Here is a 17,500-nt window from a genome sequence, read left to right as displayed (position 1 = left end):
AAGTTAAAATCCACACTACTGAAATGATTCATTATAAGCAATTCAAACTAAGTAAGATAAAACCTTACAGTCAACACCCAACTGGTCCTTTAAATCTTGCCAAGCAAGAAGCAAATGAAGTGTCAAAAGAAATGTAGAAACAGAAGGGTAAAGTGCACAGAACAAATTTAGACATGTGTCCCGATAATCAACAAAGAGCCTCAGCAATTTCATAATCAAACGTAAACCATTACTAAGCCAATTTTCTCCTCAGCAAATTGTATCTCGACTTCTGACTGAGGATGAGGGGAGCACGGGTGAAGAAAAATGCTTGAAAGGAAATAGTAGTAGGTACACTTCACATCTACCTGCTGCAGCTGCTTCACCCACAGGCACAATGTTCAACCAGGCAGGAGCAGATTAGAAACTGCAAAGGCAGCTATGTGATTAGTGTTTTTAAGCAGGGAGGAGAAGGGTACCTGAGTAACTGAGGCCAAAAGAAAAAAAGTAATGTTCACAATGATTACCTCACCTAACAAAGTTAAACGCACCAAAGATGATCAAAATGACACACGAGTTACACTGTCCAAATCCATCAAGTGTCTCACGGCTCCTAAAAGCTATGTAACTTTCACAAAGCACAAAGAACCCGGTTCAAAAGCAATTAAAAAAAAAATCAGGCCACAGGATTTTATATTAAATAATAAAGTTCCATTTTCGAAAGGGAAAATCTCTGTCCTACCCGAATTCCCAAGTAGAAAACGGAAAGAAAAATGTAAGGGGTTCACTCGCTGCCTGCAGTCAAATTCGACCCTAAAAATGGCCGCAAAAGTAGCCCTTTGGGTTTCCAAGCTTCAGCTTTCTCCACAGGCTGCCTCAATGTGTCTGCCAATTCCCACACAGGGACAATTGTGCATTAAATTAAATGCACCATTTACATCAGATTTGGTTTTTAAAAATGATAGCATATATGCATTTAGGAAACTCAAACGACTGGTAATCCCACTACTTAAATTAGGCGCACTCCGTATTCCTGCGCTTTCTGTTTGCTACAGCGATTTTATGTTTTTTATTGGTGACTACACCGGTCACCTAACCCAGCCCACAAGGTTAAGCCAAGGGCAACGTCTTACATTCTAATGCGTTTAGGAAATGAGCAAAGCGGGTTTCGTCTCCAGCATACTGGTCCCTAGGGTGGCACCCCAGAAGCCTCCAGGACGGGGAGAAAGGGAAGATGAGCCACAAGCCCGCAGCTCGGGACGTGTCTTTCAGGAGCTTCCCAGGCGCAACAGAGGAGCCAGCGCTAAGAAAGTGGAAATGGTGTGATATTTCACCCAGAAAAACCCTCAAAAGTCATGCGCGTCGCTGCGGATGCCAGATCCCCGAGCCAGCAGCCCGGAAGGCGGGCGGCGGCCTGCGCCCAGCAACGGCTCCGCACTTACCGAAGGCGGTGGCTCAGCCGCCAGATACTGGCCAGTCCGGCTGCCGCCGCAGCCATGACTAACCTCCAGAGGGGCGTGGGGCGTGGCCACAGGGAGTTGGGCGTGGGGCGTGGCCACAGGGAGTTGGGCGGGGCGTGTGGCCACCGGGAGTTGGGCGAGTCGTGCGGCCACTGGGAGTTGGGCGGGGGGCGTGGTCACAGGAAGTTGGGCGAGGGGTGGGCGGTGCCCGGGACCGGGGTTTGGAACCGCGAGGACCTGGAAGAGGCATTGGTGTTTAGGGGCCTGAGTCCTGGGGCCTAAATCTTGGGACGTGAGTCGGGGCGAGGGGCCGTGGGAGAGGAGCCGAGCACCCGGGTATTCACTGGTAGACGCCTTGGCGGAGAGGGATGCAGATCCATCCGCCATCCTGGCGGAAGAACCGGAGATGGCGATGGAGACCTAGTGCGCCTGATTTTCCCCACCGGTGCTAGGCCGGAAGGGGTCACCTCCTGTGGTTGACTCCGCTGATTCACAAGGTTTGGCAGAACCGATTCATACGTTTTTGTTAAATTCTTCAAACTAGTTGTAAGCTTTAAGTTCCGTTTTAACTTTAGAGTTCTCTCTAAGGTTGGGTGGTAGGGCAGCCACCTAATGTGAAAATCACACATTCCTTACTCCTTTTGGTAGCAGAATTGAAGTTATTTAAAAAAAACCCATTTTATTGCGGGGGGGGGGCGCTCTTACAGCTCTTATAACAATCCATACATCAATTGTATCCAGCACATTTGTACATATGTTGCCATCATCATTTCCAAAACATTTCCATTCTACTTGGGCCCTTGGTGTCAGCTTCTCTTTCCCCCCCTCCCTCCTCCACCCTCCCATCCTCGTGAACCCTTGATAATTTATGAATTATTTTCATTTTCATATTTTACACGATCCGGTCTCCTTTCACCATATTTCTGTTGTTTATCCCCCAGGGATAGGGATGGGTGGGGGTTGTATGAAAATCATTGCTCCTGTTCCTCCTTTCTCTCCTCCCACCTTCCCCCTTCCCTCATGGTGTCACCACTCTCATTATTGGTCCTGAGCGGTCTTAACTCTTTTTTAACGTTCATCTGTGCAACAGGGTATTCTAAGCGCCCGCAGTAATGTCCATTCTATCCATAGGAATAAAAAACTAAATGGAAATATGCTTATTATATTTTCTTTTCAGTTAATAAAACTCGTTATACTTCTGATGGAATACTACATTTTTATTCTCTTGTGTTTGTGACTAGTAAACAAACATAAGCGTAACGAGGAAAAGTGCCAAACAGCCAGAGTGCCATGCCGTCATTCATTTCAGCTTTGTGTCATTCATTTATATTGTGCCCCCAAATTCCCACGAGTTATTAAGAGTGAATTGTGTAACTCCTGACGGTGTTCAAAGAGCTAAAAATATTGTCAGAACAATTATTCTTAAGTTTAATTGAGTAAGTTTAGCAGAAGCAGAAAGGGGTTTTTGAACAATGAACGTATTAAGAGAATAGAAGTCATCTAACAATTTCTAATATCTCAAACATGTTGATTATTGTCTAATTGGCTTACCTCTAAAGGAATGGGATTTGACTACAGTGAAAAAGGTGGATAAAGGTAAATCACACAGCCTATGATGGGATAGATAAAAGGACACCAATCAACAAGCAAAATGGAAATACCTTAAATAACAGTTTTATTATTTTTTGGCAAATATTATTTAATATTTTTTCATTAAATATTTTAAAACTTAGCATCTAGTTTTGTGTACCTCTTACTGTTCTCATTTAATTATTAATCGTATGAAATAATAAGCTACCTTTTGATATATATATTTTTATACTTAACATTAGGACAGCAAATTGTTAAATTATTGGAATCACACTACCGGTCACCTCCCCACTGAGAACCCTTAGCACTAGATCGGATTGATGCTGAGTAGAGATGGAGAGGTGCAGTCAGAGTCAAAGGTGTGACAAAAATGGTTATTCCAACAGAAAGGTTTACAACTGTCTGGTGCTGTGGGTTGTGTGTTGGACTGTGAACTGAGTAATAGGTGGAACCTTTCAGCTCCTCACAAAGAGGAGAGGCATGGTAGTGAGCTTTTCTAAAGATTTACAGGCTCAGATCTCTATGAGGCTATTGTACTCTGTCCTGTAGGGTCACTATTCATGTGTCCAGGATGCCTATTACTGTTTTATCCAAATCCAGAGACCAGTTCTGCAAGCACTTGACAGAAGGAAGCAGTGGGGTTAAACCTTCCCAAAACTGCTTCAAAAATTCAGCGAAAGGCAAGCAAGTTGAGGGAATGTCTCACAGGTTTGTTACACTGCACAGAGGACGTCAGCAATGGGACAAAGGAAGCATAATTCACAGATAAGGGAGGCATCCTGTCACTCTTTGAAGATCTTAGGCTCCATTCCTTATCTAAAGGCTTTGCTTGCCCTGGTGGTTTTGTTCATCCAAACTTGTTGAGTAGAGCATTCTTAAGTTTACAAAGTTTTCTGAAAAGGGGAATTCCGGTGGGGGTTGTTACATTTGTTGTTTGGGGTTTTTTTCCTGCAAACTAAGTCTTGAACAAACCAGATATTAAAGTATGCCACATTTCAAGCACATGCCATATTCCCTACTCTATCACTGTACTGATGGCAGTAGTTTGGTTTGGTTTGGGTCAGGGCACTTGATTAGACATGGCCTCTGGAATATTGTGTTATTAAACATCCTATGGATATTTGCGAGCTTTGCAAAAGCACTTACAAAGCTTTTATTATCTCATCCAGTTCCCATGAACCCCCCCAACTCATCTTTAGCGTCATCTTGAACTTGAGTATGAGGAACTGATGATCTGTTCCAGTCAAGCAGCAGTTTTGGACTGATGAAATTAAGCTTCTCTCTGATTTCTTTCCACAAATGTACTCTCTTTGACTCCTGTGCATTTCATTTACTATGGTCCACCTGCCGAGTCATCATTTATGTTGCTGAAAATGTAATGAATAAGTTGTTGATCTTGCGAGATAGGAGGTAGAATGAAACAGAGAAGGAAAAGAGGCCCAGCAACCTAGCCTTCCCCCATCCCCACCAGAATGTCTGAGCAGTTAACAAAATTTTGAACTAAGTACATGGCCATAACTTGCTTACTTCCTTGCTCATGCCTGTGCAAGACCCAGCTGTGGACAGAACTTGATTAGAACCTGGATTGGTCTGTTCACTGCCCAGGAAGAAGAGTTGGCCAATGAAGCTTGTGCAGTGCATGACCATTCAAGAATACAAAAGTGTCTAGACACTTTTGCCTTCAGTGGTAACTCAGCCGGGTCCTTACCCACTGCATCAGGTGTTTTCGCTTCTTTCCTAATGAATTTCTGTTACTGTGTGCTGTTTTGTGGTCAGCGAATCTATTCTTTGGATTATGAGACTAAGAATCCAGAACAGATTCATTCTGACAGCAACATCTGGGGGCTCATGTGGGATTTGCGGATATGATAAGCAAACAGACCCCTACTTATCTACTTACTTTTGTTTCTCTGATTTTTAGATTATATGAAAATACTGAACCTGTGTTGGTCAGTTAAAAGTAAGTGGCTTGGCTGCTGGTCTTAAGACATACGTGACAGGCTTTCAAGAAAAAAGCCCTTCAACCTCCACCCTTAGCAGCCAAGGGAATGTTGGAATGCCCTGAGCCTGTTATGTTTCAACTATCTTTCCTCCTGTTTTGAATCTGAAGGCTGGGTGTATTCCAAGGATCTCTCGTCTTAACTGATGGATCTCACAACTTTGATCAGAAAACCCATCTCATCCTATCTAAGCTAGAGTCCAGATATCTATATGGACAGTTTCTATTTATTAAGCCAAATCCTTTACCCCCTGCCCCCATCTCATGAGTGCTTTTCTATTCAAATCTCACATAGTTCTACTTAACAGGTTGTTGTCTTGAATGACTGCCCTGGTGTCCTAAAAATTCTAGTCCTGAAAGTTTCGCCTGAATAGGGTGGGCTGGACCATCCCCTGGTTCAGTCATTTTCCCAAAATGACAAAGAAAGGAAGGAGAGAATTCAGGAAACTAGAACTTTTCAAACACAAAGAATGAGACATTTTGTTGTCTGTAGGGAGTTGCCTTTACCCCCTTGTTTTCTTCTTGTTACCACATTCTTAATAGATCCTCAGGGATTCAAGCAGTATGATGGAGCCCTGGTGGTGTAGTGGTTATGTGTTGGGCTGTGATCCATATGGTTGAGAGTTCAAAACCACCCAGCAGCTCCATGGGAGACATCCTGGGCTTTCTACTCCCATAAACAAAAGTTATATTCTCAGAAATTCACGGGGGTCAGTATGAGTCAGCATTAACTCAGTGACAGTGAGTTTGAGTTTATCTCCTCTACGAGGGGTGGCACCCCTGGTCTGGTTGTCCAGATCAAGTCAGTGGCAGATTAGGAGGAGACTTTAGAGGACCTGCTTATGCCTCTGATGACAAGTGGGAAGTAGGTAAAGACTAAGGGAACTTTGCTCTCAACAGTCCACAGGTCCCGTTATTCATTGCACAACCTCTACTTCTGGACCCTGTTTTTAACCTTTTCATTAAATGCCTAGTGGCACCTCCAGAAATATTTTGCTTTGGCAAATGCTTCCTGGGCCTGTCAGCAGTCACAGAAATGTCCTCCCCACAGGTAGGGAGGAGGGTTAGTGTCCTTGTAGGGGTATGGATTATATCCTATCACTCTATGGATATTAACTTATCACTGATAGTATTAGATTTTAGGACAGCTCTTGCAATATTATTTTTGATGATGAATGTGAAACCTCCTCTCTTCAATTTTTTTGAAAATTGAATACTAGACATATGGCATACTAGACAATATGATTGTCCGATTTAAAATGGCAATACCAGTCCATTTTATCTCACAAATGCCTCAGATATTACTATTTATGTATGTGATGACAACGAGATGCACAAAACAAAATACCAGACCGTCACATGTGCAGTTCCTTATAACATGACTATATTGTAAGTTTGTGACTACCTGTACCCAATTGTATTGGGAAATGAAAGTGATAGCTTTTCTACAACTGATATTTGTGGACTGCCTACAGTGCAGCAAGCTCATTCTTTTGGAAATGTTTTAAAGAAAATGGTATTTGCCAACTTTTTCAGAAATAGAAATTGAGGCACAGAAAGATTAATTAGGTGACCTGTTCAAAGCTTGCAGGTGATTCCACCTGGTGCCTAGAATCCATGGACTCTGACTCCTTGTGACTTCTTGTGTGACTGAGCACAAATGTTGAATTGTGCTCAGTAGGGTTTTCGGTTGTTGATGTTTCAGGAATAGATTGCCAGATCTTTCTTCATAGGTGCCTCTGGGTAGACTTCACTCTCCAGCCTATTAATTAGCACTGGTTTGGGACTCTAGAACATGCAGAGTCCAAATTCTAAGCAATACCATTATTACATGTTGATGGCATTAGTTTGCTTCATCGGGTAGATTCAGGTAACCTCAGTTGGGACAGGATTGAAGACCAGACTGCATGATTTGCATCTACTCTCATACCTTTCTTCAAATATATCCAGTGATAGTTGGTCAGATGAATCTGGTCATCTCTCTGGTTGAGTTAGGTGACAGCCTAGAGATGATGGAAATACACTCATCAGAAACTGTGGGGATTGGAAAATTCACCAGGATCCGAGAATGAACAACTGTCATAGAAATATTTTAAAAAGACCTTTCTGGAGAACATATTTGGATCATAAAACATTTAATAATACAAGTAAAGGCCTTTGGCTTATGCTTATTCTATTCCACATAGAGAAAACTGGGTTGTGGGCAATTAGCTGTCTTTGTCAAAATGTAATTTTAAAAATAGGGATTGAGCATGTTTCAAAGTTTATTAATGAGTAAATGAGAAGGAGTCAGCAAGGTGGAAAGCTTGTTCACAAAAGACTAGCTTATGTAGTCGGTGGTGTTAGTCTGTGTAAATGGTAAAGATTATAGGCTGCTAACCAAAAGGTTGGGGATTTGAATCCACTTGGAGACAACTTGGGAAAAAGGTCTGGTGTTCTCCTTAAAAAAAAAACCAAAAAACGTTGAAATCCCCTTGTTCTGTTATGACCTGCATGGGGTCACCAGGAACCAGAGTCAACTTGATGGCTACTGGAACAAAGATATAGTTGGTGATTACAAGAATGCTGAAATAGACTACAAAGTTAGATATAAAATTGGTTAATGTCCGACAGAGCAAATAAAACTATAGCCTCTGAGATATTTTTCTCCCCAGTTGGATAAATTGTCTTCTAAGTTGTTTGAGAAGACAGATATTTAAGGAAGCTGGTTCATCCCGAGTTTACCTCTTGTCTACTAAACTTGTTATAAGAATCTATTCCATAACCTGGCTGCTATGATCCTGCAGGTAAGGCAACCCGCTCTCAGTGAAAGGAACCTTTGTGAACTGGGTAAACACCCGACCTGACCGTGTGATTGCAAAAATGGACTCAAACATAATGACAAGTGTGAGGTTGGCGCAGGACAGAGTGGTGTTTGCTTCTGTTGTTCATTGGGTTGCTGTGAGTTGGAATCACATTGATGGCACCAACAACAACAACATGAGACTGGATGGTAGTGAGTTGAATGATTAGTAGAAATCAATTTCCTTTAGATAGAACCACAAATAGAAATATAAGAAAATCATACCTGTGCATACTAAAACTATTGAAAATCAAAAACAATGGAAATATTTTTAAAGCAGCTAACATTTTAAAATGGTTTAGTGTAATAGTTTGAAACTAAAAACAATTAACTATTGTTAATGGTGTCTGCTTTGTGAGTTGAGAGAGTAGAGGTAATTTTTTGTTTGTTTTTCTTCATGATTTTCCAAACTTTAGGGGGAAAAACGTTCCTCACTATTATATAAACTTTCACATTTATGACTCCATAACATTACATTTTCCCTGTTGTGCCATTATTACAATTTTTTTTCAGGAAAAGTAATATTTTATTAGAAAAAATGAAACATAATTCAATAAACTGAACATTAATCAAACATTTATTGAATACTAGTCATTCAGTCTTCAATTTGAACCAGGCTGATTCACCCTTACGCTCTTAAGGTGCTGTTCTTGTTAGGTGCAGCTAAGTCATTTCTGATGCTTAGTGACCCTATGCAATATAGAACAAAACATTGCCTGTTGTTATGCCATCCTCTAATTGCTATCTTTGGCTAGGTTGTTGTAACCACTGTGCCAATTCTTGAGTGTCTTTCTTTTTTCACTGCCCCTCCACTACCAATCATGAGGTCCCCTTCCAGGAACAGATTTCTCCTTCTAGCTGTACTTCCACAACAGATTTGTTTTGCAGTCCATGGTACTTTGAATATTCTTTACTAACAACATCATTCAAATGCATCTATTCTTCTTTGGTCTTCTTTATTCAATATCCAACTTTCACATGCATGAGGCAATTGAAAATATCATGGATTGGGTCAGGTACAACTTAGTAATTAAAAGCTCACATGGAAGAACACACCAGCCTGTGTGATCATGAGGTGCTGAAGGGATCAGTTATCAGGCATCAAAGAACAAAAAATCATATTGTGTGCTCACCTTCCCGACACAATCGCTGAAGACAAAGCAGGTGCATAAGCAAATGTGAAGAAAGCTGATGGTGCCAGGGTATCAAAAGATATAGTGTCTAGGGTCTTAAAGGCTTGAAGGTAAATAAGCGGCCATCTAACTCAGAAGCAACAAATCCCACATGGAAGATGCACACCAGCCTGTGTGATCACAAGGTGTCGAAGGGATCAGGTATCAGGCATCAAAGAACAAAAAATAAAATCATTGTGAATGAGGGGAAGTGCAGATTGGGTACCTAAGACCCATCTGTAGGCAAATGGACATCCCCTTACAAAAGGGTCACGGGTAGGAGACGAGCCAGTCAGGGTGCAGTGTAGCAACGATGAAATGTACAACTTTCCTCTAGTTGCTAAATGCTTCCTCCCCGCCCACTATCATGATCCCAGTTCTAACTTACAAATCTGGCTAGACCAGAGGACGTACACTGATACAGATAGGAATGGGAAACACAGGGAATCCAGGACAGATGATCCCTTCAGGACCAGTGGTGAGAGTGGCGATACGAGGGTGGAGGGCGAGTGAGGTGGAAAGGGGGAATTGATTACAAGGATCTACATATAACCTCCTCCCTGGGGGTGGACAACAGAAAAGTGGGTGAAGGGAGATGTCGACAGTGTAAGGTATTACAAAATAATAAGAATTTATAAATTATCAAGGGTTCATGAGGGAGAGGGGTGCGGGGAGGGAGGGGAAAAATGAGGAGCTGGTACCAAGGGCTCAAGTAGAAAGCAAATGTTTTGAGAATGATAATGGCAGCACACATACAAATGTGCTTGACACAATGGATGGATGTATGGATTGTAATAAGAGTTATACAAGCCCCCAATAAAATGATTAATAAAAATTAAAAAATAATATCCTTGCTCTTAAATACTTAAATCAGTCTTGTGCAGCAGATTTATCCAATGTATTATGTCTTTTGATTCCTTGACTGATACTTCAGTTAGCGTTGATTGTGGACTCACACAGGATAAAAGTCTTGACAACGTCAGTCTTTTCTCCATGTCTCATGATTTTACCTATTAGTTCAATTGTGAGTATTTCTGTTTTCTTTACAATGAGTTGCAATCCATACCAAAGACTGCAGTCTTCATTAGCAAGTGCTTCAATTCCTCTCTGCTTGCAGCAAGCAAGGTTATACCATTTGCATATCACAGGTTTTAATAAACCTTCCAATCCTGATGCTGCATTCTTCTTCATATAGTCCAGCTTCTTGGATTATTTCTCAGAATACAGATTGAATAAGTATGATGAGAGAATATGACCATGACACATACACACCTTTACTCTTTTCCCCCCAGTAGTTTTCATTGGCATATAATTCACAAAATCATACAATTCAATATTTCAATCACATCAAGAAACCTTTCCTGATTTTAAACCACTCAGTATTCCTTGTTGTGTTTGAATGACTGCCATATATAGTTTCTCCAAGAGCACAAGGACGTGTTATGGAATTTCCATTTTTCTCAATGCTATCCAGAGTTTGTTATGATGCACATGGTTCAATGCTTTGCATAATCAATAAAACACAAGTAAACATTTTTGGTGTCTTCTGATTTGTGCCAAGACCCATCTGTCATCAGCACTGGTATTCTTCATTACACATCCCTTTCTGAATTAGACCTGATTTTCTGGCAGTTCCTTGTGGATGTACTGTTGCAGTTGTTGAATGATTATCAGCAGAACATTGCTTGCATGTGATATTAATGACACTATTCCATAATTTCTCCATATTGTTGGATTACTTCTATTTTGAATGGCTACAAATATGGATCTCTTGCATTCAGTTGGTCAGATAGCTGCCTTCCCAGAATTCCTGGCAAAGGTCAATGAGTGCTTCCAGTGCTTTATCAGCTTGTTGAAACATTTCAATAGTTATTCCATCAATTCATGCAGCCTTGTTTTCAGCTAACACTTTCAGTGAAGCTTCAACATCTTCCTTCAGTTCCAGTTGTTCTTGATCATATGCTACCTCTTGAAATAGTTGAATGTTGTATATGTTTTATTTTATTTTTATGCTTCCTACATTGTTCAATATTTTCCCCATAGAATCTTTTAATATGATAATTTGAGACTTGGTTCTTCTAGAAGTTTGGTTTAACCAAATGAGTAAAGTGTTGACCAAGGATTAAGGTGAAAATTCCAGCAAAAGGACACTAGAAGCTACCATGTAGGCCAGAACTCAATTGAAATTACAAGGTTACTAGAAGAGAACATAAATAAGTGAAAGTTTGCTTTTTCTGATAATGTTCACCATGTTCTAGGTAACGGTGCCCTCCTTGATACATTTCAATAAATGTTCTCAAAACAATAAGAAAAACACAAAGTTCATTCTCCCCAAACAGCATATTTTGTTTTTATGTAACTTTCAAGATCAAATAAGTTTATACATTGCTGATATTCCTCATACATAAATAAAGCTTTATCTTCTTTTACATTCCCTGTGCATTTAGATAAAGAATGCCTCCAAAGCATCCTTTTATAGGAGTCTAGCTACTTAGTCTCAAGCTGGTAATTCAGAAGACAAAGTATTTAATTGAAACATGCAAATAGCTAAGAGTTAGAAAACTGATCAAAGAAGAATATGCTCAGCATGTATCAAGCTGAAATAATTGCCGAGAAAATAAAGTCTCAAGAGCAGTTCCAGTTATTCTTTGTGATGCAGTATCCTTGGCTGAATGGTAGCTTTGGCTGATGACTGCAGATTATTAGCATTGAAGCACCTGGATATATTGCAGCAAAAGAAGGTAAGAAATATGAAGGCAGCTGGTCGTAGAGGCGTGATCCTTCAGAAAATGTTGCAATAAGATGCACACCTTGTCCCGTCACTGTGGGTCCAAGGTCTACCATCTACAGAAGTTGGCCTGTGGCAAATGTGGCTACCCTGCCAAGTGCAAGAGAAAGTATACCTGAAGTGCCAAGGCTAAAAGATGAAATATGACCGGTACTGGTCAAACCTGAAACTTGTATACTGCAGATCCAGGCATAGGTTCCACGGAGGAACAACTCCGTAACCCAGAGGACAGCATTGGAGAGCCCAGTGCATCTGAAGGATTTCACCATTTACTTGTGCAATAAATGTTCTCAATATGAAAATAGAAATATGAAGCCAATCACAGATATCAATAGTAATATTTATATTTCACTCCGTGCCCTGTGTCCTAATTACCTAGACTTGATCAAGAAAAAAAATATCATGGATTAATTTTACTAAATGGGTTCATTTCATTGTTTGATTTTTCTTTGTAAGTGTTTGCTTAGGTATAATATTACAGACTGTGTTTTGGTTAGTCAGTAAACAGTTGAAGGTCAGTTTTAAATTTAGAACCTTTCTGGCAAATGAGTAAATTTTATCTGCTGGATCTTTAAAGCATGAACTGTTTCATTTGCCCAGTGGGCCTTAATTAAGAATGAACAGTTTAGGGACTTCTAAAAAAAAAAAGGACAAATCCTTCAAAATAGATGAAATCCAGGATTTTGACCTTTCTCTTGGTAAATTAGCAAATGTTGCTTTTAATCAAACACAACTGATTGTGGGAGGGATTATGCTGAGTTCTGGGAAAGGCCAGGTGGCAACAGCCAATGTATAGTTCATGTTTTGATACCATAGATATGGTATTTCTGATGAAATAGGAGCATTATCTCAGAGCTCATCGTGGACAGAAGGTTGTTGTTTTGAGCCAGTTGTTCTTGGCATCGTGGCAGTGGATACTATATCACTAGGAGCTTCCCTTTTTGCTAGATTTGGATCTTGTACTTGGTTCATTGATCTCTGGTTCTTTAGATGAGCCAACAGCTTGCCCATTCCAGGTGCCTTCAGTGGCCTGTCCTCTGACCTACCATCATTGGATTCATTTGCCTCTCCAGTCACAAGCTTGACCTGTGAACCTTGGATTCATCAACCTCTGAAATGTGTGGTGTTCCTGCTGATCCTAGGTTTAAAGCCCTGTAAACTGTGTGAATCAGGAGAAACTTCCCACTTATATCTAACCCATGTACTTGCAACTGCACTGACCTTACCCACATCTATAACTATAGATGCCATTTTCTTGCTATACATTTTTCTCTCAAAATATATGTGTACATCTGATATATATCTTTCTTATGTAGATAGATAGATAAGTAGATAGAGATATATAATTATGTAGATCTATCACTTGACCTTTGGATTTTAGGAAAGATTCAGCTTATGTTCTAGTCCTTAGCATGTGGTCTGTGACTTGGCTCTTCCCATTTTCAGTTGCTCTATCAGGTAAATATCTCCAAGGGGCTTGGATTGTTTCCTAAAGGCTGTGCTGGCACTTGATGTGGCCCCACCCCAAGTTCTTGCAAACAGAAAGGATCTACTCTGTGTTGCCTGCTGAGGCCATGGAATCATGATATTGTTGTTAGGTGCCAAAGAATCTATATGGACCCATAGCAACCTTATGCACAACTGAAGGAAACACTGTCCAGTCCCACAGCATCCTCACAATTATTCCTATGTTTGAATCCATTGTTGCAGCCACTGTGTCAATCCATCTCTTTGAGGGTCTTCCTTTTATGGCTGCCCTTTACCACAATATCACTAAAAAACAACAACACACACATGACAGCAATGAAACCATACCTATCAATAACAATACTGTGTAAATGGATTAAATTCACCAGTTATGAGACAGAGACTAGCTGAATGGATACAAAAACATGAGCCATTAAAATGTTACTTACAGCCCCCAATAAACCGATTAAAAAAATAAAAGAAATTAAAAAAAGAACACCTTTGATAAAAAGACAAAAATATACTAAAAATCAAAGGATGGGGAAAAATCAAGTTAGTGGTAGTCAAAAGCAATCAAGAGTAGCAAGATTATTAATTTATGACAAAATAGACAACAAAATAAAAATCAACATGAGAGACAAAGAAGGCCACAAGTGAACAATATAACCATAATAAACATTTATGTTACAATGAAAGATGCTCAAAATACATTAATCAAATTCATATAGAATTGAAGAGACAAATAGACCATAATATGACACTACTAGGAGACTATAATACATCACTTCAAGCAAAGGCAGATCAACTAGAAAGAAAATCAACAAAGATACAGAAGAACTAAACAACACAATAAACGTTAACTCTTAAACATATGCAGAACACTTCACCCAACAGAAGTCCAATACACATTTTTCTAGTGCACATGGAATGTACTGCAGAATAGATCACATGTTAGGCCATAAAACAAGCACCAATAATTTTTAAAACATCAAGATACAAAAATAAATTTTTTAAGATCAAAATGGTATAAAATTAGAACCCAATAATAGGATGATCAACTAAAAAATAATTCCATGGAAATTGAACAACACTTTATTTAAAAACCACTGGGTAATTGAAGAAATAGCTGATTTTTAAAAATTTCTTGAAACAAAAGAGAATGAAAATACAACATTAAAATCTCTGGGATACAGCAAAAGCTTTACTCAAGAAGGCAATTTATAGCAGTAAGTGCACACATCAAAAAGGAAGAATGACACCTTAATCACATAACCTACAGAACACAGCCAGCAAAACCAAACTCAGGCTTTAGAAGAAAAGAAAAAATAAATATCAGAGCAGAAATAAATGGATCTGACAACTTTTGAAAATCAAGACAAAAAGCTAGTTCTTCAAAAGTGTAGCACTCCAGCCAGCTGGGATGCACGGAATAACTACTCAAGGCAGAAGATTGAGTAATGAGGGGAAGAGAGAGTGGCTCCAGAGAGAGAGCCGCTCTCAAGAGTCTCCATTGCCTATTTTATTAACATGCCAAAGGAGGAAGCTCACAAAGTTTCAAATGTGAGAAATATACTAGGGCACAACAACTTCAAAATCAGGATGTTCTCAAACTGTCAAACATTCTCGAAGGTAAAAACACTCATAAACACATTCTGACCTAAGGGAGGATTTTCCTCTTGTTTGCAGCAAGCAAAACTCAGTATTTGTGTAAAGGTCCAAAGTTTTTACACCCAAGTCACCCTCAGTGGGAACAGGGCATAGTCCAGTTGATTTGAATCTCTCCTTCTGCCCAGAATGCAGTGAGTGGCCGTGACCCTTTTTTCAACCCTAGGGTATGGGAACCTGTGCATTTTCCCACCCAAACTCTATCACCTCTCCAGCACTGTTGGGAGCTGCTCTGAAAGCAGAGGTCTGTTCGTTCAAATGTGGACGTGCAGACACAGCTCTCTCACGGTCAGATTGACTCTCTCACGGTCAGGTTAACCTTTGTGCTTTAATGTTATTGAAAGCACCAGGTGCTTAGCCTTGGGAAAAATATTTTCCTGATAAACAAGAACAAGGATGGGGGCACTATTTTGAGCAATAATACATTCCCACTTAACAGCTGGAAAATAAACTCGGGGCTGCAGTCTTGAATTGCAGTGCTCCTGACCCCAGCTTTTTTGTGTCTGTCTTTTCTCAGTCCTCACCCCCTCAATCGAGTCCCCGTTGCTCTGCCGGTGGGCTCCGGCAGGTGGCGCCCAACGTGAAAGCTCGAAAACACGGGAAACAGGTAAAGGAAAACTGCCCGGTGAACAAAGACGCGTCAAATAAAAAGGTAAAGAAGTTCGGGCAGGGAGGTATACTCAGGAGTAAAACATGGGACATGGAACAGCAAAGAGCTGTTTATACAAGTGATAAAAAGTATGCTTCGTTCTAGAGGCGTTAATGTTAGTAATGGAAATAGCAAACAGATTTTTGTATATATGCTTCAAGATATGTTAAAAGCCAGAGGAGCAAAAGTAAGCTATCAAAGATTAGAGATGTTTTTAGATTTTGTAGTTAAAGTATGTCCTTGGTTCCCTGAGGATGGGACTGTAAATATTGAAACTTGGCTGAAAGTAGGGGAACGACTAAAAGATCACTATGCAGGTAATGGACCTAGCAAGGTCCCCATAGATACGTTTTGCCTATGGAATTTAATTAGGGATAGCTTGGATCCTAGGCAAGAGGGACTTTTGGAGTTAATAACTTAACCTGTGTGAAGCAGGGAAAACCAGAAGGGATCGACTCTGTAGAAGAGGGACTTTCGGTGAGAGAAAGAAAAGAAAAGAAAAGAAAAATGGGAAAATCGCCATCCATGAAACGCAAATACCAAAAGTTGATACAAGGACTTCTCCATTCTACAGGGGTGGTGGTTAAAGATAAATTATTGGGAGAATTATTTGCGCATATACAACAACATTGTTATTGGTTTTACAGTCAAGAAAAGGTTAAGTTGAATTCGCGAGCATGGCAACAAATAGTGAAAACATTACACACTGCACATCAACGGACACAGACTATGAATTTAAAGCTATGGTCCTTGTGTAGTGCTATTACTCAAGCTTTACAGTTATTAGAGCCAGACTTGGAGAAAGGTGAAGAAAGTGATAAAGATAAGAAAGAGAATGGAGTCCAAAGGGAGGAAGAGGAGTATGCAGAAGTAGCTGAGGAGGAATTGGGTCCAGAATTAATAAAGAAGGAATCAGATGATGTGGGAGAAGGAAATGGTGTTCAAGAGATTATAAAATTGCTAAAACAAATGCTTAATTGTCATTCTGCTAACAGCCCTTTAGACGCTCCATTGCCCGGAGCTACTTTCACTTTTGCAAGGTAGAACCATGGGGAGGAGAAGGACAAGCTGCCTCCCGATCGATCCAGGAATAATAGCTTTTCCCATATCAGAGCTTTTGCAGGGATCAGCGGAACTGTATAACAAGCTGAGTTGTTTGCAGGGGCTGTAGCTGGTGCTATGATTGGTGGAAAGCGCTCTGTCTGCTAAAATCAGTGACAGGCGCTGGAGGACTCTGCAACCCTATCTCCTTTTCCTAAGCCTAAAAGAAAGTGCTCCCCCCCAGAACCAATAGTTCATAGAGCCACAGAAGGAGAGATTTTACAATGGGGTCGAGGGTTTGCTCTTATCTCCACAGATTCCGGAGCTGAGAGGTTGCCAACCCGACTTCTGAAACGGAGAGATGGCTAAGAAGTCCCGCACTCAGAAGTTTCTGCAAGAGTTTGAAAAATTTTCCCTTTTCCTTATGCTGAAGAAGAAGGCAGGCATATTAATAATTATAGCTTGGGGGTGAGGGGTTCTCTATTTTTCCAAGATATGGTTCTCATTGTTTATCTTATTCACATGAGGTTTGGGGAGTGAGATATAATCATTCTTCTTTTGCAGTAACTACGGTTCTTATTTCTGCAAGAGGCTTTAGGGGGAAAGTCAGTAATATCTTTGAGACCGCTCCTACCCTGTTATCTATTTGCCCACTCCCTAATGTAGGACTGGAATGCAATAATTGGCATGGACTCATTGTCAAGGAGAACAGCCTAAGATATTGTTAAATCATACAGACTTTAAGATAGTGGATTGGAGCCCTCATGGAGACTTTATTAATAAATGTTCTAAAATACCTTTAAGATGGCTAATTGTTCTTTGAAAGGAACTGGCAATGAAACTGTTAT

General features: G+C 40.3%; 1 protein-coding gene and 1 long non-coding RNA gene across 3 annotated transcripts in view; one reads left to right on the top strand and one right to left on the bottom strand.

Moving 5' to 3' along the window:
* ECI2 (enoyl-CoA delta isomerase 2) overlaps positions 1–1,492 on the bottom strand; it is a 28,842-nt gene extending 27,350 nt beyond the window's left edge. Inside the window, exon 1 of the mRNA XM_004711646.2 lies at positions 1,422–1,492. Within this exon, the coding sequence (XP_004711703.2) occupies positions 1,422–1,477 (56 nt within the window). The 5' untranslated portion in view covers positions 1,478–1,492. The remainder of the gene's footprint in view (positions 1–1,421) is intronic.
* A 198-nt stretch (positions 1,493–1,690) lies between these two features.
* On the top strand, positions 1,691–17,137 carry LOC123521995. 2 transcript variants are annotated; one of them, XR_006680311.1, is made up of 3 exons: positions 1,691–1,731; positions 15,480–15,614; positions 16,969–17,137. It is a non-coding gene; the product is annotated as an uncharacterized LOC123521995 (long non-coding RNA). The 2 variants fall into 2 exon arrangements; XR_006680312.1 differs by lacking the exon at positions 1,691–1,731 and adding an exon at positions 1,750–1,936.
* Positions 17,138–17,500: the final 363 nt, after the last annotated feature.

Source organism: Echinops telfairi, unplaced genomic scaffold (assembly GCF_000313985.2).
Source record: "Echinops telfairi isolate 266 unplaced genomic scaffold, ASM31398v2 ScPeMD7_655;HRSCAF=1070, whole genome shotgun sequence".
NCBI classification, from domain to species: domain Eukaryota; kingdom Metazoa; phylum Chordata; class Mammalia; order Afrosoricida; family Tenrecidae; genus Echinops; species Echinops telfairi.
Note: the sequence above shows the minus strand (reverse complement) of the source record. Positions and strands in the feature narration are given on the sequence as shown.